This window comes from Colias croceus, chromosome 21, assembly GCF_905220415.1.
Source record: "Colias croceus chromosome 21, ilColCroc2.1".
Lineage (NCBI taxonomy): Eukaryota > Metazoa > Arthropoda > Insecta > Lepidoptera > Pieridae > Colias > Colias croceus.
Window position 1 is genome coordinate 119983 of NC_059557.1, and position 27386 is coordinate 147368.

The 27386-nt window shown below is 35.9% G+C and overlaps 5 protein-coding genes across 9 annotated transcripts; 2 read left to right on the forward strand and 3 right to left on the reverse strand.

Moving 5' to 3' along the window:
* Positions 1-258: 258 nt before the first annotated feature.
* Positions 259-2460, reverse strand: LOC123701234 (zinc finger protein 330 homolog). The gene is made up of 7 exons (XM_045648637.1): positions 2131-2460; positions 1896-2046; positions 1668-1779; positions 1471-1590; positions 1057-1218; positions 677-760; positions 259-470 (listed from the first exon to the last, which is right to left on the reverse strand). The coding sequence occupies exons 1-7, from the start codon at positions 2268-2270 to the stop codon at positions 316-318; spliced, it is 924 nt and encodes a 307-aa protein (XP_045504593.1). The 5' UTR covers positions 2271-2460; the 3' UTR covers positions 259-315.
* A 983-nt stretch (positions 2461-3443) lies between these two features.
* On the forward strand, positions 3444-11538 carry LOC123701456 (lysoplasmalogenase). Its single transcript, XM_045648942.1, has 3 exons — positions 3444-3732; positions 7918-8472; positions 8629-11538. The coding sequence occupies exons 1-3, from the start codon at positions 3712-3714 to the stop codon at positions 8746-8748; spliced, it is 696 nt and encodes a 231-aa protein (XP_045504898.1). The 5' UTR covers positions 3444-3711; the 3' UTR covers positions 8749-11538.
* An 82-nt stretch (positions 11539-11620) lies between these two features.
* On the reverse strand, positions 11621-14550 carry LOC123701457 (charged multivesicular body protein 2a). Of its 4 annotated transcripts, none has more exons than XM_045648946.1 (6): positions 14412-14550; positions 13983-14161; positions 13435-13647; positions 13172-13269; positions 12867-12964; positions 11621-12443 (listed from the first exon to the last, which is right to left on the reverse strand). In XM_045648946.1, exons 2-6 carry the CDS (start codon positions 14148-14150, stop codon positions 12340-12342), a joined length of 681 nt encoding a protein of 226 aa, XP_045504902.1. In that variant the 5' UTR covers positions 14151-14161; positions 14412-14550; the 3' UTR covers positions 11621-12339. The 4 variants fall into 4 exon arrangements, with proteins under 4 accessions (XP_045504902.1, XP_045504903.1, XP_045504900.1 ...); XM_045648947.1 differs by having other exon boundaries at positions 13983-14158; positions 14412-14544; XM_045648944.1 differs by having other exon boundaries at positions 13983-14158; positions 14298-14544.
* A 304-nt stretch (positions 14551-14854) lies between these two features.
* LOC123701448 (replication factor C subunit 2) lies at positions 14855-18803 on the forward strand. Its single transcript, XM_045648933.1, has 4 exons — positions 14855-15360; positions 15440-15661; positions 16065-16301; positions 16981-18803. Exons 1-4 carry the CDS (start codon positions 14995-14997, stop codon positions 17203-17205), a joined length of 1050 nt encoding a protein of 349 aa, XP_045504889.1. The 5' UTR covers positions 14855-14994; the 3' UTR covers positions 17206-18803.
* Positions 18804-20476: 1673 nt separating this feature from the next.
* Positions 20477-26663, reverse strand: LOC123701453 (glucosamine-6-phosphate isomerase). Of its 2 annotated transcripts, none has more exons than XM_045648940.1 (6): positions 26611-26663; positions 23043-23319; positions 22524-22706; positions 22062-22246; positions 21471-21644; positions 20477-20675 (listed from the first exon to the last, which is right to left on the reverse strand). In XM_045648940.1, the coding sequence occupies exons 2-6, from the start codon at positions 23266-23268 to the stop codon at positions 20631-20633; spliced, it is 813 nt and encodes a 270-aa protein (XP_045504896.1). In that variant the 5' UTR covers positions 23269-23319; positions 26611-26663; the 3' UTR covers positions 20477-20630. The 2 variants fall into 2 exon arrangements, with proteins under 2 accessions (XP_045504896.1, XP_045504895.1); XM_045648939.1 differs by having other exon boundaries at positions 20477-21078.
* Positions 26664-27386: the final 723 nt, after the last annotated feature.

Below are 27386 nucleotides of genomic sequence, written 5' to 3' on the forward strand. Positions count from 1 at the left end.
CACATAGGCTCTATGAAAATTCTGATGAATTTGCTGTCATATCCTAAGGTCATATCGTGGTCATATCTATCGTGTATCTATCACATTGCTATCACACGATGTAGGATTTTATTTTTTGATGTAGGTATAAGTACACTGTTACAAGATTAAGATAATATTAAAAGATACTTTATCTTTTCAAAAAGTAGACATCCTAAGACAAGAAAATTCTCAAAATCTCAGATGAATTAAATCGTAAAAATAATTAATAACACAGGGTTGATATTAAAATACATTTAATATAAACATCATTGCTACAAAGTGCGGAGGATATAATTAAGATTTGCCATCTGCTGTCGAAGCACCATCATCGGATGTCTTAGCGGGTTCCTTTGACTCCTCATCAGAGCTTTCCTCGCTCTCCTCTTCATCATCGTCGTCGTCCGACTCAGAGTACGAGTAGTCGCCTCCTTCCTCGTTATCATAATCAGCTGAAACATTCAAATATTGATAAATAAAAAACAGAATCTATACATTTATTAATAAAAATTGCATTGTAAAAAGTATTTCTTCCTTAAGTTTCAAGGTGTGGGTAATAATAAGATTAAATAAATAGCTTGGAAAAAAAACTAAAAGCTAAATATCATCAATGTTGACAAGATGTTTTAATTTTTTTCAGTTCTAAAAAAATGCACACCTGTCTGGCCATAGGAGGAGTAGTCCCCATAGTCGTCATCTTCGGGCGCTGCTGTGCCCTGCCGCCCGTAGCGATGCGAGCGCGCTGCAAGTACAATCATAAATTTACCATAACCCTATCCTTTTTTTTACATGAATAAAAATTTTGTAATGCTCACACACAATTTAAAATCAATTAAAGTATGTTGAATACAAATATGAGCTGGTGTTCTCATGTCTTGTTCTAACTTTTTTAATTTGTAATGTTTAGTAAAGTAAAAGTAGCAAAACCTAGAGCATAATATGACAGAATATTTTATTATAATATGTCATAATACATTTTAAACAATAGGACATCAATGAATATTCTTATCTACAAAGATAATAGAAGCTGTAACATACTGGACATGGCCAGGTCGGAGGTGACGTGCAGTGAGTAGGCGCAGCGCGGGCAGGGCGGCGCGCCGCGGGTCGGCTTGGCGCCGCGCCGCCGCACGTGCTCCTCGCAGAAGCACGTCTTGCAGCGCAGGCACGAGTACTGCCCCAGGCGATTGCAAGACTGACCTGCAACATAAAGAAATGTGATCATGTTTATGGTTTTTCTTTTTATTTAAGTGAAATACATTTAAACCAAGTTAATACTACTTTTAGGTCTATATAGTTCATTATAAGAGGAGTAAACTAAAGAAATTAAAATACTTAGGACTAGATTAGTTATATAGGCTAAAAAATATATTTTATAATAATTTATGAAAATAATTTTTTTGGAGATAAGTGCAAAATTCATATAATAATTATATACTCTTTCCAACTTACATTTATATGTTTCAGATTCCAACACTTGACAGGAGGCTTGGTGCTCAAATTGATCGTCTTCACAGAGGAAACCCTGGCAGAAGCAGCAGCGGAACACTCGGCCACCATGCTCCCACACACCTTAGACAATTTTAAATTTTTAATAAACAATTTTACAAAATAGATTATGAAAAGAAAGAGTTTTTATAAATTTTTACCTCTTTCACACTCAATGCAGACAGCATCAGCCAGAGGGCAAGTGCATGCGTGGGATTGTAAGCACTTCCTTCCATGGCACACCCATGCCTCGCAAAAGTCACAGATTGCACCCTGTAATTAGAGCAATGTTTTTATCAAAAATTTGTATAGCTAGTTATTTCAAAACATCTAATCGCAACAAGACGAAAACACCGAGATTTCTAAATGTTAAAACAAATGCTACTGACCACCATCCCCATGCCAGTGGTGTAGACGCCCGGGTGGCGCACCACGCAGTCACCGGACTTCAACATACATTTCACCTTCCCGCATTGTGCGCACACAGGCAAGCGCTGCAGGGCTGAACAGAAATAACAGAAAGCCCGACTTTTCTGTTTCCTATAAAACAATTAACATGTAAAATCAGGCAAACAGCACATGATCAACGTAACGTAATCAAATATTGAATGAGAAAACATTTACTTTTGGCACTTATCGCATTCCATGGGAAGATTGCAAGGATGTTGAGCTAAGTCAATTTGCCCTCTTGCATTACGAATTTCCTTCTGCCGTAGCTTTTGCTTTTCAGCTTTTTTACGCTGTCCCGTCTTTTTCTTTGGCATGTTTACCCTTTAATTGATAGCTGTAATTACTGAATTAGTGTCAACGACTCTCAGACTAATCTACCTGTGTAATCTACTAGAGTAGAGCACAGGAGTAGACCACCACCAAAAAATTTTACTTTCACGTTGCAAATTGCAAACCACTGTTTGCTGCTTGCAAATTGCAATTTGCAAAAGACAAAAGTCAAAACTTTGAAGTTTGAAATTCTACGTCAATATAACATTGTCAATGTCATAACTATGTCATGAAAACAAAAAAAAAATGAGGGTGAAACAGATTAAAAATAATAATTAACAATTAGGTAGGTACAAGAAGCTTATATCTAATACACTGGAGATTGCACTATGACCATTAACTTGTAACAAGAAAATATGACGTTGAATGACGCCTGTATGTTTTTTATCCCTTTCACACCTAACTTGGCAAATTGGTGTGAAAGGGATAAAGAAACATACAGGCGTCATTCAACGTCATATTTTCTTGTTACAAGTTAATGGTCATAGTGCAATCTCCAGTGTATTAGATATAAGCTTCTTGGGTAGGTACCTAGTTATTCTTCATAGGTCCTTCACATACATTTATCCATACTAATATTATAAATGCGAAAGTAACTCTGTCTGTCTGTCTGTCTGTTACTCAATCACGCCGAAACTACTGAACCAATTTACATGAAATTTGGTATGGAGATATTTTGATACCCGAGAAAGGACATAGGCTACCTTTTATTGCGAAATATGTACCACGGGCGAAGCCGGGGCGGACCTCTAGTAAGCATATATACTTACTTTATTTTTAATAAGATAAATGCCCTAATCATTTTATTACTACTTTCAAGTCTATTTTATCCCGAAATTTTCTTTTTTTTATCTAGCAACTGAATTTGGAATTTGCAATTCAGCTTCAAAGTAATAAAAAAACTGTAAATATGGGAAAATTTAATTAAAACGTAGTGGTTAAATCCTCTTTGAAATTTAATATTGGTTATATTTTATTGCTACGAAAATATAGTTATAGTTGCGTTTCCGAACATCTTAGTATTATGCTACAAAATTTAAAAGCTCTAAGCATGCCCTAAACTAGTCTAGATATCAAAGATATTTGTTTTTGTAGGTTTATCATTGCGCATTTAGCTACAAGGATCAAAATATTTTTATCGCTCTTCGTGGGGGAGGGCTCGTTGGGCTCGTTCACAGGCTCGTTTGGCTCACAGTTTGGCTCGTTGATACTGTTGATACTGACACGCTTCCTTAATCGGAATCAACAATATATTCAAACTTCAATTATTATTGTTCATTGAATAGGTATAGGTACTTAGTTGTTCTGAAATACCTACTAACTTTGTTGTATACGTTAATTCTTTGTTCGTATGCATTCAGTTTCATTTAGTATCATAAAATTAATAGTGTGATTTTTAAATTATTGTTCGAAAAACACACTGCCATGGTATCGCCAACAAATTGGGTAAGTAGGTACAAAGTTTAAAAATATTCTATATTTAAATTAATATAAGTAACAGTACCAGTACCTAATTAGTTAGTTACTATTGCGTATTTTGAAGACGAGACTCCGAGTTCCCATTGCTAAGGAAAACGATTTGGTGACGTACTTAGATACTTAGTTTCTTAAAAAATCAATTCTTTATATTATATTAAATTATATTATGTTAGAGATAAATGTCTAAATATTACTAGTACCGCTTAAAGTAAATAGTCCATATTTTCAATACATAGGTATTTTATTAAAGAGATCGAGTTTAAAGGATAATGTACCTAAGTAGGTACATTGCACTTCTTTATAAATACCTTTGGGTGGTTTCAACTACCTACTTCATATTCGTTTATTTTTTATAATATTTACGTAGGTATTACGTAAACGAAAACAAAATAAAACCAAGAGTTCCGTAGGTATTTGAAATCTGTTTTTTTTAATGTTGTGGGTAACTACTTACTTAACTGTTAATTTATTATTTTCACAATTTCCCTTTTTTTGTGCCATAAGAAGTTGTTTCGTACTAAATTTCGATATTCTCACGTGTTCACGGGAAGTACCCTGTAGGTTTTGATTCCCTTGCGAATGTCGAAATTTGCGAAAAATTTCAGCATAAACAGGCAAACAGCTGTATCTTTTGATTGCGATATTTTCAAAACTTCAAGGCAGGGTAGTTAGTATTCAACATTTTCAGCTTGATACCTTCACACGTTCCTGAAAAAGGGTCTTCACAGACAGACAGTCAACGAAGTCGGGTTATAAGTAAGGGTTCGGTTTATTCCGTTTGATATTCGGAACCCTAAAAGGTTCAGTTAACATTATAAGTATAGGTAGTAGTGTAGAATTATATGTATTACATAGAATTATATGTATTACATGTGTTTACACACATCCAATACAACAGTCGTGTCATGTAAGTAATTGGGTAAAAATTAAAAGAAAATGTTATCCCGTCGGGCGCAGGGCCCGCTGCTCGCATCACGTAAGCATTGGCCTTCGCAGACGCTGTACACCGCACACGGCCCGTCACGTGCCTGCAGAACAGAATTATCGCAGATCAATACAGACTGCCATGCGTCCGCTACATAGTTCAGCTAACAGCTACAAACCATCCTATATCTAATATATTTCCATTATACATTTAAAACCTTTACGTAGTTTAATATACGCTTCATCACTTTATAGCGTGTACAATGTACTGTATACGTGAAACCGGTATAAATGGAAATTAAATGAACCTTGAATTTTTTATCACCTATGTAGCCTTTTTATTTACTACCCAATTTCCTAATTAAGCAGGTTTGCATGTAATTTTCTATATGAAGGGTCTACCTAACTATATTTATAATATCGGTAGCTATCCGCCCGCGGCTTCGCCCGCGAAGTCAAAGGAAATTCGCTTAGTTTCCGTTCCCGTTGGATTTCTGGGATGAAACCTAACCTTTATCCTTTCTCAGGTCTCAAACTATCTTCATACAAAATTTTATTCAGTGGTTTACAGACAGACTGACTTATCAAGTAGGGAAATAAGAATTTAATGTAATCAAAATATATCTATACTAATATTATAAAGCTGAAGAGTTTGTTTGTTTGGTTGAACGCGCTAACGTTCTACCACAGTCCACAGAATAACTAACAAACACTAGTTCTACGGAACTACGGGCTATACTGCTACTGCTTGATAAATGGGCTATAGGCTATACTGCTATAGGCTGTATATCATCACGCCAAGACCAATAGGAGCGGAGTGATTTGGGTAAAACTGCAGGTCATGGCTAGTAATTTTTATGAAAAAGTGTGCTTGTGTTTCTGTCTTTCACCACACAATACTTATATATAATAGTTGCTTTCACGTCAAAACTTATGCATACAATATGACCGTATGATGAGATTCATTAACAATTTATCTCGCTTATCTATGATTTTACGAGGTAAAAGTGTCTTATCTATATGCTTGGTCGCAAAATGCTTTATACGCAATAAACCTCACAAATGTGTTCTTTGTTGTAATATTGACGACGCAATTGTTTACCCACGTCTTCTATTTTACCTTCACCATTTATCAAATGCATGTATGATATCGGTCAGCTGAGGGCATCCACTCGAAGGATAATAATCATTTGTTAAGTGATTTACTTGAGGATTTGAAATAAATAGATAATTGTGCATTTGCCATCCCAGCAATGACGTGAACAAAAGTTATACAAAGGTTCCGTTTAGGATTCCGAACCTCAAAAGGAAAAAACGGAACTCATAGGATCGACTTGTTCTCCGTCTGTCTGTCTGTCTGTCAAAACCCTTTTTTGTAAACGAACGCGTGGGTATCATGCTGAAATTTATATTCAATACCCAAGTCTATGGTCCCTTGAAGATGAGAAAAAATAAATCTTATAAAATGATACAGCCGTTTATGCTGCAAATTTTCGCGAATTTCGACATTCGCAAGAGAATTATTAAATCTTACAGTGTACGTGAACACAGAGTCTTGAAATTTGGTAAAACACATCGTCTTATAGCACAGATAATAGAAAAATTGCTAAAAGCATAAATTTAAGGTTCCAACACTTATTCCAACATAATAAAAAAAAATAGGTTTATTCGGAGCCCTCGGTGCGCGACAATACGCACTAGGCCGGTTTTTTTAAAGCAAGTTTAATTTTTTCAGATACTTTAATATATCCCAGAATTTAGTAATAAACTGCAATAATTAACTTTAATTGCAAGTTTTATCTGCAAGTTAGAAAAATAACTATAAATTGTTTGCTACCTACCCTAAATTATTCACGCACGGAGTCACGCAATAATCACGCGATTTGTTGTTTCGCCCACAGTTTCGCCAGTGAACGTACGGCGTTCCAAAAAGCGTACCTATTGTAACTTAATTTACCAGTAATCGGCCAGTTACTACAACTAATTATTTAAATTACTTAGCTTACCTACTTATAAGACAACACAAATAAAAAAGATTTTCGAAGTTAAATAACACGTGAAAAAATGATATTGTTGTCTCGGATCCCGAATAAATATTTTTTACTTCTAATGAGATTTTAAGAAATTAGGTAAGATGAGAAAATATTAAAAAAATCGAATCTCCCGGCCACGTGTGATCTAACTTGAGCAATCGAATTTATTCTACACTTTCAGTTTTATGTGCTTTATAGACACGTCACAGTACTACAATATTATTTCCCTGTGATTGTAATACTGTAGACACGCCATCTATTGACATGATCAAAACAACCCTTTCAACCGATAAATAACCGCGAATCACAGAGCAAGTAATATATTATACTTGTACAATTAACTTTTATTGTTTTAAATTTATTTTTATTAGAAGTGTATAAAATTATATATTATATGTATTTATATTTATGGTATATTTGTATAATATAAGTAGACAATATATTATGTATATTATATAAGTACATATCTTTTTGTATGTACTGTAGTATCGTATATATTTATGTACAGTATATAATTAATAATTTGTTTTTTAATTTTCATATATTTTTCTTTTGTTTATACATCATTTTTGTTAAGTATTACCTACTATTATTTATTTATTTTTTCTTTTTCTCTCGACCTACCTTTACAACTTAATTGAGTTGATTACCTTTTGCCCTGGTTGCCTGGAAGAGATCACTACTAAGTGATAAGACCGCCAAATACACTAAACTGTTCCTTGCTTTTATTTTTGTATGTTTTAGTATGTAAGTCTGTTTAGTTGTATTAAGCCTTATTTCCACTTGAGCATGCTCAAGTGGAAACAAGGCTTTAAAGAGTAAAATAAAATAAATAAATAAATAAATATAGCTAAGAATAACCAATATGAAACATTAAAAATAAAACTGAAAGAGAAAAGAAGAAGAAATTTGATTGCTAAAGGCTAGATCACAGTTGGCCGAGACTCCAGAGGCTAGACGTTGCTCTGGCATGGAAAAAGATCCAGGTTCTAAGTTTTTGTATTCTTTGCATTCTTTGAAAATTTCTCATTTATAAATCATTTTAATGTTTTAAACTAAATAAATAATGATTAGGTAAGATGGGCCTTATCTTTTCTACCACGATTCACGAATGGCCAAAAGAAAAGAATTCTATAGCTTTTATGTTATTCAGTTGTGAGATAATAGACTGAATATTATTTTTATTTAATTTCAGCTAAAGCGGGTAAGCGAGAGCGGGCGGCTCATCCCGTTCTTCAAGTCGGTGTGCATCTACTTCATCGTGGGGTGCGGCGCCGCGCCGTCCGTGTGGCTGGCGGCGTTCAAGTGCGCGCCCGTCGTGTGCCTCGTGCTGTGCGTGGCGCTGCAGGCGCGCGACCGCTCGCCGCGCGCCGCGTACGCGCGCCGCATCGCCGCCGGGCTGGCGCTGTCGGCGGCCGGCGACGCGTGCCTCGTGTGGCCGCAGCACTTCGTGGCCGGCATGGGCGCGTTCGCGGCGGCGCACGTGGCGTACATCAGCGCGTTCGGGCTGCGGCCGCGGCGCTCGCTGGGCGGCGCGGCGCTGTACGGCGCGGCGGCGCTGTTCGTGCGCGCGCTGTCGCCGCCGGCCGCGCTGCGCCGCCTGGTGCCGCTGTACGCGCTGCTGCTGGCCACCATGGCGTGGCGCGGCGCCGCGCGGCCCGGCCAGCAGCGCGCCGGCGCCCTGCTCTTCCTCTTCTCCGACGCCATCCTCGCCTACAACCTGTTCGGCGGCGAGGTGCCCTACAACCAGGTGAGTGCTCGCGGCCGCCGTGTGTGTTTCCCGCTTTACGCTTCCGCTTTACCTTTCAGTGATTTCAATGATCGAATTGCTTTTTTAAACTCCAATAAAATAATTTTATTGCATTTTATGAATTATCGGGATGCTTATCTGATCCATTTTGGGCAGATTATGGTGATGTCGACGTATTACTTGGCCCAAATGTGCATCGCAGTGAGCGCCCTGCGGCCGGCGCCGCCGCGTGGCGAGGCAGCTCTAGCCGAGCCGAACGTCATCGCAGCCAATTAATGAGCCACCGCGTTTCTTGTAAGAGCGCCGCCAATGATGTCTTCCCACCGGACCGGCTCGCTAATGTTTACTTTGTCTCATTTAGGTATGCGACACGCACGTGTATTATTTTATATGTTACTTAGACGTTAGATCAATGTGGCAAAACTTCTTATTACTATTACTTATTGTAACATTTCTATTTACACTAGTAGTGCCAAAGCAACATTTATGATAGAACTATTTAGTTCTCCGTTAGTTAAATTTAATTTTATTAAGTCCATAATCCATTCATATACGTAAAGTCTTTGAAATCGTGTATTACTACTGGAGACAATTTTGTATTGAACTACAAAAACTACATCGAGATGCTGATGTTCAGCCGTTTTATACCATGTTTATTGTTGGTTTAAATTACATTAACTATGTACTAATAAGTTTATTGTTTAAGTAATCGAAGTGATTGTTTTCTTCCTGTGCGAAGTGCATGAATTTACCATATGAATACCTAGTGAGATCGGATAATATTTTCTGTGATACTGCATCGGCTTATTCGAGAGAACTGTCCGAGTTCAAAGAACAAATTAACTATTGGTGACCAGCTGCTGTCGTTACTCGACATCGTATTCTTGGCATTCCATACCAGTTCTTTTCTAAAAGTGAAAACTGGTAAACATAATCATTATGTGTGGCCACGAAATACGAGTAATATTGTACTATTTTCCAAAGTAGAAAGGGAAGTAGAATGGAAGTAGGTATCACTTACATATTTATACATTTGTTATTTTCTAATCAAGTATGAATTAGAAGTTTGTTCAGCTTCTAGTAGTATCTCCATGTATCTCATTATCTGTGTGCAATGTACTAGTTGCCATAATATAGCCAACTAACACACATTAGTGAATCGATAAGCCCTTGGTTTAGGTAACTACTGTAGTCTTCCTAGTTTTCCTAGTATGTAAGTGGATTTCTTCTGAACACAGTTTTTCACGTAAAGATGAACGCACAGTTAAACTTCAGACCAATTGAAGTGTTCGGTACCTAGTTCTAGTTTATAAGACTGAGTAATATAATATTATATTCTACTTATATATTTATATATGATATTATTGTAATTTACGGAAATGTTTTTCGTTACATTCCACTGATCTAATTGAAATTTTAAAAATGAGAATCTCAAAGTATCCATTCGTTCATTCTAAGGCAAAGATTTTATAATATCTCAGCTACTTATTTTATACAGAATATTTTAACTGTACAGTTATATTAATTTGGAATTATAAATAATAAGTTGTACTTGTATCTTGTACAATAAGATGGAATTGCGTTTCTGGGATATAATATAAAATACTTTTATTACGTAATCATATAGTTACTTAGATAGAATCGGAAGTATTTTATATTTTCGACTTTTGTGTATGAATTTTACAAGTACATATATATATAACTTGCGGATCTTGTTATCTTCCGGTGACATACCTATTAGGTACATGTACATTTTAACGTAACAAAATTTTAATGTGGCTAACTCTTAGATCAATAAGTGATCTAAGGGCTAACTAGCTGACTCCTACATTTTTGTTTAGGAATTTAAAATAAAAGATGATAATTCTAGAATATTAAAACATTTAACACGCGCTGCGAACTTTTAAAACACAACACAAAAGAGGGTAGAAACACAATTAAGTGTAACTATAACCACTCTCACTATAGGTTACAATATAACGCTCCAACCATCGTCAGATCTTTTTTGTACCTATGCGATGGACACATACAAGAAGCTTATATCTAATGACACATATTATAAATATATTGTCTATGGTACATGATCTGTATTCCGCAGAGTTTATAAGCTTCATAAATATTATGTAAGTAATATTAATTAGTCATTAGATATAATATATATACTGCACTGAATCTCTGCACTTAACAATACATTGATCTACTTATATTTAGTAACTTGTAGAGTAAGAGCCAGGTAAGTAATACATATCTTATTGACAAGGTAATCGATTTTATGTATTTTGTGATAATATTATTTACTATGATAACTAACACTTGACTATCGTAAACGGTTATTTCAGTTTTGTCAGACTATTCATTACAGTTACGTGATATGGAAATCTTTTTGGTTACAGTGGCTCTTATTAGAAGATCATCTTTAGTTAAAAACAAATTATGCAAACGCTTAAAAAAGATTAAAGGGAACTAATATTCCCCTAGATTTTGGTGTCTGTTCGTCTTCCCAGCATTTGCCATTTATAAATGCTGTAATTTGTAATGTTCCACGGTTATTTTTAGTCTCGTAACATGTGTGTGTATGTATGAGATCCTTATTTTGGGATAAATTATTTTGTATTGTACCTACTACTTTCAAAATTTTTAGTTTCCTCATTTCCCATTTCCTTATAACTTACAAATTTTGTTAAGAGATAAATTACATTTGAAATACAATCATACAACTTGTAAATGTATCCAAGAACATTATTTTCAGCATAAGCACTTGACGTAGCCACATATATAATTTCATAGCACGTGACACACTTACCGGTGGCAGTGTCTTACAGCGCATTTACACGTTCGTGTTTCCATTCGCCTCGTCACACATGAACATTCGTGTACAAACACAAATGTCGTCGCCACAATGCGGTATCTTTGTAGAAAATCATCGTTTTATTGTAGAAAATATTATTTTTAAGTATTTACGTACCTACTAGTATGTACCTACTATTTAATATTTTAATGTTATCCTATTAGATGTTTTGGGTTTTATATCGATGTTATTATGTACAATATAAAATAATAAATATATCATCGTGTTTTATTGTTATTAACCAATATTTCTGTAGCTGTATTTTCTTTTAATTGATAAGGAAGAAAATAAAAACCAATATACTTAAAAATGTTATATATTTTATATGTATTTACAAACTTAACAAAGTAATAATTTTTTATCATTATTCGTACATAATATTACAAATGTAAGATTACACAAGCTCAACGCAGAAAAATTCAGTAAAACAACATGGCCACTTGCATGTCCTTTCAGCAGGTTCTCAGTGGCCAGTTTAAATATATCATTACATAATAGCGTGGGTAAAAGCTTAGTTTATTGTAATCGTATCATAAAAATTATTATTGTACAGTATGAGGTGGTATTCTGTGACACAATCTCACTCATTTTAAATTGATACTGTCAGATTTAAGTTTCTTGACATAAATAGTTATTTTACTTCACTCAACAGATTGAGGTGTTCTTTTCGATTGAGCAATTTCTACTTTGATATTAAGCATTCGCGAAGCATAATTATATTCCATATCTTAACAGATCGTACAATCACAGCGTGAGGGAAAAAATGTGAGTATGTAATATGTATAGTTGCACGCTCCCTTTCGATTATCATATTATTTTTTACTCAACAGGCAATAGATTGCGAGAGATATGTTTATAAGACTAATAGGTGTGTGTATGTGGTGGAGAGCGCCTGTGTACCTGTGTGCCTTGTCTGCGCGTGTGTATGTATGTGAGGGGAGGGGGAACATCCGCGTGTGTGTGGCTCGTGTGTATATGTACGCGTATGTATGTGTGTGTAGGAGCGGGCGGCGGGCGGCTCACTCGCGGCGCAGGTTGTCGAGGCGCGCCTGCAGCTCGGCGTCCGCGTCGCTGAGCGGCGCGCCGTTGGCCGTCGCGGCCGTCGGACTCGCCGGCGTTTTCGCTGCAACACACAATGCGTGTTTAATATAACAAGGATCAAAACGCACAATGCCACTGACAATACCAGTTTATAAGAGGCGTATTGTACACGCTCAATCGAAAAGCTGTCGTTTAGAAAATAACTAACTTTTAACTATGTACATTTTCTCAATAATTATGTAATAATTTAAATTGGCATAGTACAATACTAAATGGCAAAGTCTAATGTGGAAGACGTCGGTCGTCTCTAGCACAGGTTTTATAGCTAGTTGAGACAATCGTCGAGTTTGTATAATATTTATGTCAATGTATTGTTACTCAATAAATGTTTTTTTTTTAACTATACTTCTTCACCAAAGAAATTACATTGAGTTATCAATCATAGACGATCTCTTTAGACAAATGTGAAATATTAGTCTATTTACTATTTTCTCTTTTATATTACCTGAGACAGCAAGAGATCCTGTGGCTTGAGGCAGACCTGACAGTGTGTCATTGAGCTGCAATCCCAACTCATCCAGAATTTGAGATACAACAGCATCACTGTAGAAAAAGATAATTTGTTAAGAGACGACATATTTAATAGGTATTATTGATTTCCTTTCCATTTTAAGTAAATTTATAAATTGATATTACAGCTTTAATACTGACCCGCAACAATGTCAATGAAAATAACTAATATGATAATAATAAAAAAGGTACTTGTAATAAAGGTGATATAATAAAGATACAAAATGAAGCACAATATACCTTTCCTCTTCATCATCATCAGCCTCCATTGCTTCATCAATAGAGTCATTCATCATCTCCTCTTTCATGTCCATTATTTCTGATTGCTTCTCAAATTCCTAAAATCAAAACAAATTTTCATTTATCTTATTGAATTAGTAGTAATATTTGACTGATGAGTATTTATTGTACTTGTAAACGCAATTTATCAATTCTATTCTCTTAACTCTTATATTTCCTAAATATTTGTTTAACTAACAAAGAACAAGAAAGATAAGACGAACCTGCAATATCTTCTGTATCTGCGGCACATTGAGTTGGCGGTTCATGGTGGCCATGGCGCGCGTGACGCCGCGCATCGCCTGCGCCATGCTGCTCTGCGACTTGAGCGTCTGGATCTTGAGCGACACCGCCTGGATGTTGGCCTTCATTATCATGAACTTGCGCACGTAGCGACGCGTGCGGACCAGGTCTTTGGCCATTATTTTTACGGCATCCTGCAATTTGTGGTTTGGGTTTATACATTTTAGATGTAGATACTGGATTGAATACTTTCACTGGAATGAAAGGAAAACACCAACAAAATAGAATAAAGTAAAAGAAGGAATTATTCCATGCAAAATAGTAGTGCAAGAAACACAAAGAAGACATCAATATTTTTACAATGTAAATGAAATTGCTTAATCTATATATGATTATGTACATCATACAGTTATCACCAGTAGGCACAACACAATAAACATTAATTGTATAATTTTCCTTCAATAAGTTCCTATTTTGTCTGAAAGTGCCACAAGAAACAGTTAATTATTGAACAGCTAGTACAACATACCATCTGTCCATCCTTGGCCAGTTTCTTGATGTCAGCAATGACCTTCTTCTCCTGCTGCTCCATCTTGAGGCGCTCGCGGTCGAGGTCGCGCATGGCCTTGTTCAGCGCGCGCTGGTTCTTGCGCAGCATCTCCTCGGGCGTCATGCGGTGTCCGAACAGCCACTCCATTCTACTTGCTTCTAATACATTCAAATGAAAATGTCAATTTTTATGTCTAAGCCCAGGTAAGCTGCTTGTTCTTTTTGTAGTATTAAAGAATATGATTATTTTCAATTGTTTGGTTGTGGTGACATAAATATTAATCAAAAGTCGTACCTGATGATGGATAATAAAGTTAAATGTTAATATTTAATTTTATATTATGAGTGATGATTCATCAATCAAAAAAGTAGTATAGGAATAATATTCAGCTTCGTCATATAGCTTAACCTTTGAATTTGATCCTTGCAATAGAATAGAATAAAACTAAAAGATGGAAATATAGTTTATCATTAAAATAATTAAAAAATATAAATCAACACAATGAAACGTTAAACATGTTTACAACATACAATGACGGATGACGTCATGCGTCAAACTCAAAAAGTACATTTTTTGCAAATTTGAAAGGGAGTCTTTTGGTCGCATTTTTGCCCTCACATCATAACAGATCATAACAAATTTATTTTTCACCTATCTTATTTCGTAAACAAAAAACACATTTAATATTCCACCACAATACCAATGCTACTGGGACGAAAAAAAAAATCTTAAAAAAGAAATATGTCAATTCATAATCAATAATGTCATTCGTCATCCTTAGTTCGTCATCTGTGATCTGTGGTCATTGGATCTGTGTGGACCTAGTGTGGACTGTGGAGTGTGGTTGACACTTGACAGCAAAATATAACAGGCGCGGGATTATAAATGTCATAAACTGTTTTTTAACTTTTTGAATTCTTTCAGCAGGAAATTGTGAGAAATCTCGATTAAATAAGTTAAGTAAAAGTTTATTCATCAAATATATTGCAAAATGAGTGATGATGATGTTACTATTATGGAAGTGGACGAAGCAGGACCTGCGCCTCCCAAACCTTCGACGACGTCCAGTAAGACAGCACATTTACCGTGGATAGAGAAGTATCGTCCACAAACTTTTACTGACATAGTTGGAAACGAAGATACCGTATCTCGATTAGCTGTGTTTGCCAAAGCTGGCAATGCACCTAACATCATAATCGCTGGCCCACCGGGTGTCGGAAAAACAACCACTATTTTGTGTTTGGCTCGAGCTCTTCTCGGTTCCTCGTTTAAAGATGCAGTTTTGGAACTCAATGCCTCAAACGATCGTGGTATAGATGTTGTCCGTAATAAAATTAAAATGTTTGCGCAACAAAAGGTATGTTATGAAGTAAAAAATCTTGTTTAATAAGCATAAAGTCAATGATATCTTAAATACATGTTTTTCTTGTTTTAAGGTGACACTACCGGCAGGCAGGCATAAGATTGTTATCCTGGATGAAGCAGACAGCATGACGGACGGAGCCCAGCAAGCTCTCCGCAGGACTATGGAGCTGTACTCAAGCACCACAAGGTTTGCTCTAGCGGCTAACAACAGTGAGAAGATCATTGAGCCTATCCAGTCCCGCTGTGCTGTGCTCAGATATTCTAGACTCACTGATGCACAGATATTAGCTAAGGTTCGTTTTAGATCTGATTTTGGAGAATTTGTTTGTTGAATAAAGTTTTGAATCTTTTCAGAATCTGTTAAGCAGTTAATTCTGTAACTCTATTATTAGTAGCTAGTTAAAAATTAACTTAAACAATTGTGTCACATACTCACATCACATGCACTTTATTTCTTAAATTAAAAAAATTAATTTAATGTAAGAAAATGTTTAAGAATAGAAAATAACTATCTTTTATAAAGCAATTTATTGTCATAAAAATAAATATTAAATTATAGATAAAAACCATGTTTTGAGGTGTTAAAACTTTATGTACAAATATTGTGTTTATGTTATTGTAAATGTATGAATAAATATAAATCTTTGCTAATTAAATGATTATATTATTTCACAACTAAAATTTTGTATTGTACAGGTTATTGAAGTGTGCAAGAAGGAAGATTTGTCTTATACAGAAGAAGGAGTGAATGCAGTAGTGTTCACAGCCCAGGGTGACCTGCGCTCCGCGCTTAACAACCTGCAGTCCACGGCACAAGGCTTCGGTCACATCAGCCCTGACAATGTGTTCAAAGTTTGTGATGAGCCCCACCCCATGCTGGTCAGGGGGATGCTGGAGTCTTGTATTAAAGGAGACATACATGGAGCTTATAAGGTAATTTTAATGTGCAATGAATGGATTTATTTTAGTATTTCTATAATTTGTGATATCCATCAGTATAACCTGCTATTGTAAAGTTTCATCCAAATTTGTCCAGTAGTTTTTTGTGAAAGAGTAAAAACATATATATGTATTATACATATCCATCCTTATGAACATGCATTGTTAATAAAAGTAGGATTCTCATGAAATAACTAGTAATTTTTTTCTTCATTTTATATAATTTTGGACCTCTAAGGGGGCATCCATAATTAATGACGTGAGGTGAGGTTTTTCAATTTTGTGACCTTCCTCCCCTGGTGAGATGTCGTGAGATTTTATTACACCCTCACCAAATGTCACGTGAGATTTTTCAAAATGTGGGTTTCTTATGTAAACCGTAAACGCATTGATTTGTCATTGTAAAAAGAAAAAAAAAATTGCTTCATGCTTTTATTTACGAAATTCTATTTAATTTTTACCCAACGTTAGGTTAGATGAAATTTGACTCGGCCCTCTCCCCCCTTAAAACACCTCATGTAATTTATGGACGCCACTAAATGAATTTTAAATTAAAACTAAAAATAGTTTTTTTTTTTGTTAGAATTAACATATTATGAATACATATCTGTGTTGTGCCTCCTTTCACCATACATAAACATGTTTGACTTAATGCAAATGTGTCACTCGACAGGTGATAGCGAAGCTGGTGAAGCTGGGCTACGCGGCGGAGGACATAGTGAGCAACACGTTCCGCGTGAGCAAGACGCTGGACGCGAGCGAGGAGGTGCGGCTGGCGCTGATCCGTGAGGTGGGACTCACGCACATGCGCGCGGCCGACGGGCTCGGCTCGCCGCTGCAGCTCGCCGCTATGCTCGCCAGGATGTGCCGCGCGGTCACTGGCCCCCAGGAACTGTGATAGTGGAGTAGTGAAGTGATAGGTGAAAAGTGTTGTGATGGTGGAAATGTATGAAGATAATGTTAATCGTTCCACTGGGAGATGGGTGAACTGTTGGAACTGTACAAAAGGTTATAGCATAAGAGACTGCCGTAAAAAATATCTAGTAATTAGTATTATGCCAATGTTGGTTGTGTGATACAAGTTGTAAATGAATTGGGTGCAAAATATGTTAGATGTTAACTTTGCATTGTATCCATAAATAGAATAACTAGATTGTAATTTTTTATGTTAAAATCTAGACATTGTTGACCTTTGTCTGTAAATAACTGATTATTTTGTAATATCTAAGTTAAATTTGATATTTTAATTTTATATCATTCCAATGTTTTAAAAAAAATCGATCAGTAGGCTGGATTCGAACCCGCGTCTTCCGATTTACTGGAGCGACCTGCAATAGCTCTGGCTACTGATATAATTTTTTCTATTCTTTAAAAGTTTATAATATCTGATTTTTTTTTAATTATACTTTAACTATATGTTCTGAAGTATGTGGTAAAGTTACCAAGTCAATTAAGTAATTATCCATTCAATTAATAGCATCTCTATAAACTGGTATCAGTTAAAGAAAAAAAATTAGAAACATCAGTGCCAAGATTGTGAACTTGGCACCAGACTTTTAAAAAAATTACATTTTTTGTGTTCATTTGAAAGATTTTGAAAAAAAGTTGTCCCCCAAAATTGAAGAAAATATTTTTTCCCGTTGTTTCTTATCGATAAACATTTGTAGTTTATTGTCTAGTGCATTTTTTCTTTCATTAAACAAGCCAATATTTAAATAATCTAATTGGAAGCTATTGAGATTTTTTTGTTGGCTAACTACAAACGAATATTTTCCAATACTAGGACCATTTAACAGTCATTTTTAACGATGTGTAAAAAATCGTAAAAATCGTATTCTCTTCGGAATTAGTTTTATGTAGAAAATAAAATTGCTTAAAATATATTTTTTCTGTTCAACATCAAACAAAAAGAATACAAAACATACAAACGTACATCTACTAGAAACAATATAAAAAAATTTTTTTTGGTACAGATTTTATAGTGCCTTTAAATTTTTTTTTGGCGCAACTACAAACAAAATAATTTTCACTACCTACTACTACATATCGAAATCTTTCAAATGAACACAAATGCGTTTTTTTTTTATTTGGGGCCAAGTTCACCTAGCCCATTGCCAAGTAACAGAAAGTTGAAGTAAAAGAAGATGGGGCATGTACATAGATAATTATTAAGGATCAAAATCAATCTATTCTATTAGATAAAAGGGAAAGCTATTAAATTGAATAGCTAATTGATTGCCACAGCTTAGCTAATTTTATAATAAAATCAATCATTAACCGTGGGTAAAATAAATTCAAATACAGTAGAGACTCAGACTAAGTAAGTAAACACTAAAATTATAGTTAGATGTGTTTATTGGTGTTGAACATGTTATTTTATAATTAAGGCTATTTTATGTATATAATATGTGTAGTGTTCATACACTTATTGTTCACACAGAGCTGATTTGATTCAATGTATTCTTTGTAACACATTAAATAAATGATTTTTTTGCATTTCCGGTCTTTAATTTATTTATGTTATAATATGTAACTCTCACTTCCCATATTAAAAAAAAAGACGTGTGGCACTCGGGGACTGCCGCGGTTGCGCTATTGCATGCTATGCCTTCAAGCCACACCTCTGCCCGTCGGAGTGGGGAGCGTGAGGTTTTTTTCGTTAAGGAATTTCTTGATTCGGTCCCCGCGGTAAAAGCTATGCAATAGCTTAAAAATCTGGCTGTTGGCTTCGCTTTCGTAATAAAGTGGAAAGGAAATTCCAAAAAAAAAACAATAACCTTAGATCACTCTTTATAGCCTCCTGACAGGATCCAGACACAAACTGTGATATAAAACCGCGAAAAAATTATGTGCGCCTTAATACTCATGACGAGATTTTAAATATGTCTGGGGGATATTTGGCCCCTAGAATTTGTCTGGCTGCATAGAAATAGTGTTAAAGTAGTCTCTAAAATATCATATTATAGAAAAATCAAGACTCTGACTGTTAGTAAACTTACGTTATTTTTTTGCAGACTTAAGACTTTAAAGCGTCTGGCGGAAATTACCGCCGACGAAAACTGTCTAGCAATATTAATTTTTAATACAATTTTTTAAAATATGTATATATAAAAATCAGCTCTCAGAATTTAACCCATTGAGCCCCGAGCGGCCCGATCGGGCCACGACACAATAGATTTTCTATTGTGTCTGTGATTCCGGGGGCTGCGTTATTAAGAAATGTGACCAATATTTTTATGTACCTTTAGCACCTGGTATCTATGAATTGGACGTCGGCCCAAGCTAGCAGGTATGCATACCTTCATAGTATACCCTAACACTACTCTGTACGATACTTTTCGTTACTCAGAAAATAAGTAACGTCTGGCGGCCCGGGCTCTTGGACCATTATGCATATTACTCGACAAAACCTAATCTATCTCATTAAAAAAGTGACTCAAATTGAATAGCTTTTGTCGAGATATTTTCAAACATTACATAGGTACGAACAGAACCTAGTGGAGTAGAGTCTTACCGCCATATTAGATTAATATTGGTAACAAATTGAATAGCATTTGTTGCTACAGTTAGAATGAATTTATCTAACAAAGTCTACGCGATTTCAATCAATTATAGATACCTATACCTTTGTAAATTCGCGGACGGGACGCGAATTTACGATATAGGCTTACAATATGTATAGGTATAGCGTAGATGTAAAAAAATTTCCACTCGAGTAGATTGTGTTCGAATGTAATGTTTGAAAATATCTTGACAAAAGTCAAAAGCTAATCCATTTGAGTCACTTCTTTTACTTAGATTGATAAAGTTTTGTCGAGCAGTAGTAGTAATATGCATATGCAATATGCTTCCAAAGTGCCCTATTAAAGTGAAACTTTTATTACATCGTCTCAAACTTTTTGCTCTGTGTAGCGCATGTCGCGTGACGGTCGAACCGTACGATAATTATCGTACAAATACGATAATTTTGTGCCTAAGTTTCACTCTGTGGTTTCACTTTTACCGTGGTTTCATAAAACCACACAACATTTTTTTTTTATACATTATACTCTTTGTTGCAAAGGCTAGCATTTAGCAATATGTTTTAAAAATATGTAGTTTTGTTATTTGTATTCAATAGGTAGGTTTGTGTATTACACGAGGTAGGAGGAATATTGAAACAACAACAATACTATAAAAATATTTTTTATTCATAAAAAAATCACGGAAACCATTATAAGTAAATTTATGTTATCCTTAATATATAGTCATAATATACGAGCAATACATTGAGCATTTTCACTATGAGAGACACGAAGGTAACTGCTGGTGCACGCGGGGCCATCACCGCGTGCCCTCTATCAGCTTATTGTGCTCTCCCATCAGACTCTGTAACACCCATTTTACATAGAGATTTCTGAATTTTTAACAATAAAATCAACTTTATAGCTAATATATTATTATGTTTTATGCTATTCAGTAACGATTTTTTTTATTCATTCTATATAAGCTAAGTACATTTTTAAATGTATAATATATCAGATACGAGAGCACCAATAGTATTCTTAATTACTTAGCTACAATTAAAGTATCATTTAAAACAGATTATATTGTGATTTCTGAAATTTGGAATGTGTGTAGAAAAGGCAGTGCGCATCAGTATTGGCTGCAGCAGGTGGTGGAGTGCGGAGTGCGGACTGCGGCAGTCGGGCGCCGGCCGCCGTCAGTGCATGACGCGCTGCACGGACACGGGCGCGCCGTCGATCAGCTTGAGGTGCTCGTCGCTCAGCGCCTGCGCCACACACACAATCACAGTCACACCACTGCACTCGCCATTTACATTTTCATTTTACATGCAAACGGGTGCAATTAACAAAATGTCCAAGCGTGAAGAGGTGTGAGTGTGCCCCATGCATTCCTCTCCAGCCACCGAGTTATTGCCAGGCATACAAAATATATCAAACTAGATTAAGTTACTTTATACTATCTCTATCGAGCTTATCAATCATTATCATACTTTCTATATCCATTTTTGTTACGAATAACTCATATATAGGAAGGACTTATAAGTATAACACTTAAAAATTTACTAAAATAAATTAAAAACATTCCATTTTGCAAGCAAAAAAACCTAGATTTAGGTTTCCCAGAAACCTGTCACTATATTAATAGAATGCGGCTCACCTTGAAGTACTTGACAGTCTTGACGCGCAGCTCGCTGGTGGCGGGCTCGTCGCACACGAAGAGCGCCTGCGGGTGCTGCTGGAAGGCGGACACGGTCCACATGTGGTTCACGCCCTCCTCGATCGCCTTCGACAGCGCCAGCGCCTTGTGCACGCCCGTGATCAGGATCATCACCTGACACCACACACGAACATTTTATAGACATTTGGGGAGGTGACTTAATGTGCCATATATTATGTATTTCTGAATTCTCAAGTCAACCCAGTGTAATGAAAGTTATTTTAAGAAACTACCGTCGACAATGGACTAAACTGAATTAGTTTATTGTTCTATATTTTAAATTTTCTTATTTAGAAATAGAAATAGTTTTATTTGCCACCATGTAACTCTTAGTAATTAATACACAAAACAGAGAAAAAAAAAAGATAGCAATGGAGGCAAAAAGGACTCCCCGTCAGCAAAGCAGCAACCATTATTTAAAATGTATTGCTGCACTGATTTACAGAGGAGACCATATTTGTCCATATACCATATTTGTCTTTCAATGGCCATGTCCTATTCACATAGTGTCGCAGTATCTCATGGACCTACCTCCTTGGCGTCCATGACGGTGCCGACGCCGACGGTGAGCGCCTGCTTGGGCACCTTGTCGATGTCGTTGTCGAAGAAGCGCTTGTTGGCCTCGAGCGTGTCGGCCGCCAGCGTCTTGACGCGCGTGCGCGACACGAGGGATGAGCCCGGCTCGTTGAACGCGATGTGACCGTCGGGGCCGATGCCTGTAAAGCGAAAACATATCTATTTATTACTCATGCTTTGCATGCATTAATATTATTGATTACGATATGATATTTAAACTTAAATGAAAGAAACTGGGCTAGGAATTAGGCACTCAATTTGCCGTACTATGATTAAACTTTGTTATGTTTAGCTAATCTATGTGTTACTAAAGTATGATCTTCGGACTTCGACAAAGTAATTCTCGTTTTAATGAAGAAAATTACAGACGTATGACGTATTAGCGAATATTCTACAAATTTTATGCTATAACAATACCTCCGATAAACAGATGTACGCCCCCAGCCTCCTTGATAAGGCTCTCGAAGCGCTGGCACTCGGCGACGAGGTCGGGCGCGTTGCCGTCGAGCACGTGCGCGTGCGCCGGGTCGATGTCGATGTGCTTGAAGAACTCGTTCCACATGTAGTAGTGGTACGACTCGGGGTGGTCGCGGGGAAGCCCTGAAATTGTGCACAAATTATTAATTTCTTCATCAGTAGCTTTAGCTGTCTTAGGTTAGATATTGTAGTTTCATGAAGATGGTATAATTACTCATTACTAGACGTTGTTTTAAAAATAAAACTGAGTTGCATTGTATCATAATGTTGTAGTTATTAGCTTAAAAACAATTGTTGATAGTCGGCTCAATTTAATTAAAATTCCCTTACAAGTTTTTAAACTATCAATTAGGTATTATCTAATTTTAAAAACTTTATTTTATAAAGTTATATGAAATCATAGGACCTAAAGTATGTTTATGTTCAAGAAATTAGAAGAGGAGCGATAAGTATACGTACCGACATACTCATCCATGTTGAACGTAGTGACGTACTTGAAGGAGACCTTGCCCTCGCGGTGGAAGTCGATGAGCCGGCGGTACATGCCGAGCGGCGTGCCGCCCGTGGGCAGGCCCAGCACGAAGCGGCGGCCCGGGCCCGGCGCGAACTCCTTGATGCGCTGCAGCACGAGCCGCGCCGCCCAGTCCGCCACCGTCGCCGCGTCGTCCAGGATTATCAGACGCATGACTGATGTGCTTTTACGCTATTTGTGCTAGAGTGGTCGGCCTGGAACTTCCTGAAAAATGTAAAATTGGCTATGAATTTAAATAATTCTTGAAATGTATAATAACCATAAAGTATAGGCGCGTACATAACATAACTACGTGATAATGTATTTCTCCTGTAAAAATTAAAATATTATAGGTTTTATTAATTATATGTAAGTAGTAGTAGGTATGTATGTATACGAGAAATAAGGTGATGAATTTATTGTTCAATGGGTCTTTATCTAAGTGTATATGTAATAAAGTTTTAAGTTAACTCGAAGTTTAATTCTTGAATCAAACTTAGAGTTAACATAAAACTTAAAATAGTAAAGCTTCACGTTTACGATTAATATAAAATTCCTGTATATTTACAGGCAAAATAATAGCTGCAATCTATAATATAAAAATTAATCGCAAAATGTGTTGGTAAGCGCATAACTCTAGAACGGCTGAATCGATTTCGTTAATTTTTTTTAAAATATTCCTTGAATTATAAGGGTGGTTCTTATGCACGCGTTCGAATGAAACACACACCCAGCCCGGTCATTGTTAATTTCCTATTATTCCAAGGTCGACCTTCCCTAACCTTCAGTTCGTGCGTGAAACAACAATAAGTCGATTCTGATAGGTCACGGGTCATTGAACTCTAAAAATCTGAAGACAATAATTTTAAATGGTATTATTTCACTGTTTGCATGGATAAAACATACAAAGACCGCTTCGCTCTAGTAAATGATAAGAAACCTTGACTCTGGTAGTTAACTACTTTAGTAACTGATTGTAAAATAAAAATTGATTAGTGATGTTATATTTGAATATTGTTTAAACTTTAAGATTAGCAGAGGGTGGCATTATTTATGTTGTGGTCGTGGTGGATAATCAGTGCGAGTGACCGGCGCGGTCGATCGCGAGCCGCGGCTCGCGAAGTGCAATCGACTCGCTGAGTGGGGAGATAAACAAGTCGTTGACCTACATATAAATAAACTAACAACAATAAAATGAAGATAATATTTGATCTAAAAGTATTTTATTAATGAAGCAATTTTTTTATAGAAGTAGGTAACAATAATTGATTGCTTGTAATTAAGTGTTTGCGGTTCTACTTATAGGAAAGGAGGCATAGAGCCTCCTTTGCTGCGCTGTGTATACCGTGTAGGCATTTTTTAATTCTCTGTGCTTTTTTCCTCGATCCCCTTTAGGCTAATAAAATGTGATTTCATTCGATAAAATATAAAAACAAATGTCTGTCTGTCTGTTCACGATATAAACCTCAAAAACTGCTGCACCGATTTTCATAATGTTTTCACCTATGGACAGCAAAGTTCTCGAAGAAGATGTATTTGTTAAATTTTAGATTACACGGGTGAAATGATAGTTAGGGTTTTATGTAGTAGTTAATGCAAACGAAGTTATAATTATCAATTAGGTAAGTAGGTATACTGTATAACTATGTACCTACCAATTACAAAAGATCAAAAAATGCTACATGAGTTTTCATCAAAACTATCAATTTTTATATTAGAAGTTCGTTGTTTGTTTATACTTTGCTTTTTAAGCTTTCAATGCTAAGAGCTAAATCGTTGGACCAGTTTTGATAAGATTTTATGTAAAGATAGTTTGGAGAAGGATGTAGGTATTACTTGTTATTTTGCTATTAAAAAAAAATGAGCTTTCACATTATAGTAATTACTTGTAATAATCCTAATCCTTACACATTTGAAATTATATTATACTAGGTTTTCGCCCGCGGCTTCGCCTGCGCAGTCATAGAAAAACCGCACAGTTCCTGTTCCCGTGGGATTTCCGGGATTGCGTCATTTTCCCGGGATAAAAAGTAGCCTACCTATGTCCTTTCTCGGATATCAAAATATCTCCATACCAAATTTCATGAAAATTGGTTCAGTACTTTAGGCGTGATTGAATAACAGACAGACAGACAGTTACTTTCGCATTTATAATATTTGTATGGATTACTTGCTCTGTGTTAGTTACTAGGTGGTAGTGCTAGTAGTTAATTGTTTTTATTTATTTTCATTCATTTATTTGTTAAAACAGATGAAAATCATATTAAAATCTATTTTAACCCTTAATTACTCGCGTGGGGTATATCTGACCCCACGGCGTATTTGAAGCGTCGTATCTCCGCCATTTTTAAAGCTACCTGCGTGCCGTTCTTAGTAGCTGCCTAAATACCTTCCCCGCCGCGAATCAGTCGCGAGCGCCGCTCCATGTCGTGTGATTGTGTCAGGAGATCGCGTCTGGGGTATATATTGCCCCACGCGAGTATTCGTGCAACTTTATTTGGACGAGTGAGTATGTGTATTTTTATTTTATAATGTGCAGTACATATACTAAATAGTTCGTTTTTTACTTATCTTTGTTTTTTGTTTATTTGTTCTAGGTTAGAACGCCTAAAATAGCAATTAAGCGTCTTTCTGACTACCAGATTGTTAAGCGTTTGGAAGACGACGTAGAAAGCATCATAGATAGTCCCGATGAAGATGAGGTAGACGAGGACGTGATCCAGAGTGACCACAACTCAACCAAATGTGTGTTAGCTATAACGTCGGCAAAATACGTACAAAATATGGCCTATGGTTATATTTACCACACTGCCTAGGGCCATACAAAAACGGCAAAAAAATGCTCAAGTTCGGGATCCTAGCCCCACTTCCAGAGGTGGTCCATCGACAACTTATAAAAGGTGCCATATCTGTCCAAGGTCAAAGGATAAAAAAATAAGATTTATGTGTGCCAAATGTCACCAGCAAGTTTGTCACGACCATTCCACTATGATATGTGATAAATGTATTGATTAAAAACTTCCTAAATTTAAAGTTTCACCTTTAAAAGTTTATTACATTTATATTGATTATAGATAGTTAATAATTTAGAACAATGTTGTCTCTTTCTATTTTTTATAATAAAAATAAAAGTATGTCATTAAAAATATGTTTTATTGTACCTTTAAAATTGGGGTTAAATATACCCCACGCGAGCGTAAGTGTAACTATATGGACGCGAGTAATTAAGGGTTAATCTATTAATGAGACACACTAAAGATTACAATATATTTTTTAAACTGAGTGTTTAGAAAACTGGTTAATATTTTATTTTTCATGAAGCTTTATTAAAATAATTATTTAAGTAGCTAGGTACCTAGTTAACTCATTGTTCGGTATACTTACATCTACTTCTGTATAATAAATAAATATAAACATAATATAAAACATTTTAGGATTTCTTTATGTACAAAAGTATTTGGATTTTTGAATGTATTTTATTTAGCAAGTGATTAACCTTTAAAAGAGGTCACTAACCTTTTTCGCAGTCGGCCGGTTGTCGCGCTGTCTCTCTGCAGTGTGAACCTAGAGTATATTTGTTCTGTGGTGTGAACACAGACTATCGCTCTAATGTGCTCTAATCGTAACAAACCTATCACCTATTTATTTACTTTTTTATCATCGGTTTATATTTAAATAATAGTTATGAATCTCTCGAGTCTCGTACCGACTCACGACTGTCACGTCAACAGTCAACAGTATATATTATATTACTCTATGACAGTCAACTATGCCCATTGACTTCAGACTTATTTACGAGCGACCAATCGGAGACTGTAGCGTATGTACTTCGTTGTCATTGACTTCATACGAAAGTTGTAGTGCCGCGAATTTTGAAAATAATTTTAAAGCTGTACTTAATTCTTGGACAAATATGTTAGTTTAATGGTCAGCATAGTCGTAAGCTGAGTTTATTATAACTCTTACATAGTATGAGCTTAATATCGTTTAATATCCTTGTAATGTCGCTAAATTAATTCGGAGGCCCACATCCCTTCTCCTTCCCATCCTCGCCCCTTCTACCTAACTCCTTCAAAATCCCTTTGAGGACAGCAACACATCCACTTCCCAGTGGAGTGGACGCTTATGGGCGGCATGTATCGCTTAACACCAGGCGACGCGTCTGCTCGTTTGCTGTCCTATACCATAAAAAAAAAAATATATACCACCAGACGACCTGTACTACAGATTAGGTACTTTAGTTACTTTACGTTCACTTTTTATTGTACCTAGGTACCATACAATTTTAAATA

Excerpts from the sequence above, each read along its gene's own strand:
- LOC123701234 (XM_045648637.1), bottom strand. The coding sequence starts at position 2,270 with ATGCCAAAGAAAAAGACGGGACAGCGTAAAAAAGCTGAAAAGCAAAAG. Across the intron at positions 1,780-1,895 it reads CCACTGGCATGGGGATGGTG|GGTGCAATCTGTGACTTTTG; the intron begins GTCAGTAGCATT and ends CTCTAATTACAG. Across the intron at positions 471-676 it reads CTCCTCCTATGGCCAGACAG|CTGATTATGATAACGAGGAA; the intron begins GTGTGCATTTTT and ends TGAATGTTTCAG.
- LOC123701456 (XM_045648942.1), top strand. The coding sequence starts at position 3,712 with ATGGTATCGCCAACAAATTGG. Across the intron at positions 3,733-7,917 it reads TGGTATCGCCAACAAATTGG|CTAAAGCGGGTAAGCGAGAG; the intron begins GTAAGTAGGTAC and ends ATTTAATTTCAG. Across the intron at positions 8,473-8,628 it reads GCGAGGTGCCCTACAACCAG|ATTATGGTGATGTCGACGTA; the intron begins GTGAGTGCTCGC and ends CATTTTGGGCAG.
- LOC123701457 (XM_045648946.1), bottom strand. The coding sequence starts at position 14,150 with ATGGAGTGGCTGTTCGGACACCGCATGACGCCCGAGGAGATGCTGCGC. Across the intron at positions 13,648-13,982 it reads TGGCCAAGGATGGACAGATG|GATGCCGTAAAAATAATGGC; the intron begins GTATGTTGTACT and ends CACAAATTGCAG. Across the intron at positions 12,965-13,171 it reads GATGATGATGAAGAGGAAAG|TGATGCTGTTGTATCTCAAA; the intron begins GTATATTGTGCT and ends CTTTTTCTACAG.
- LOC123701448 (XM_045648933.1), top strand. The coding sequence starts at position 14,995 with ATGAGTGATGATGATGTTACTATTATGGAAGTGGACGAAGCAGGACCT. Across the intron at positions 15,361-15,439 it reads AAATGTTTGCGCAACAAAAG|GTGACACTACCGGCAGGCAG; the intron begins GTATGTTATGAA and ends TCTTGTTTTAAG. Across the intron at positions 15,662-16,064 it reads ATGCACAGATATTAGCTAAG|GTTATTGAAGTGTGCAAGAA; the intron begins GTTCGTTTTAGA and ends TGTATTGTACAG.
- LOC123701453 (XM_045648939.1), bottom strand. The coding sequence starts at position 23,268 with ATGCGTCTGATAATCCTGGACGACGCGGCGACGGTGGCGGACTGGGCG. Across the intron at positions 22,707-23,042 it reads CAACATGGATGAGTATGTCG|GGCTTCCCCGCGACCACCCC; the intron begins GTACGTATACTT and ends GCACAATTTCAG. Across the intron at positions 22,247-22,523 it reads CGTACATCTGTTTATCGGAG|GCATCGGCCCCGACGGTCAC; the intron begins GTATTGTTATAG and ends TTCGCTTTACAG.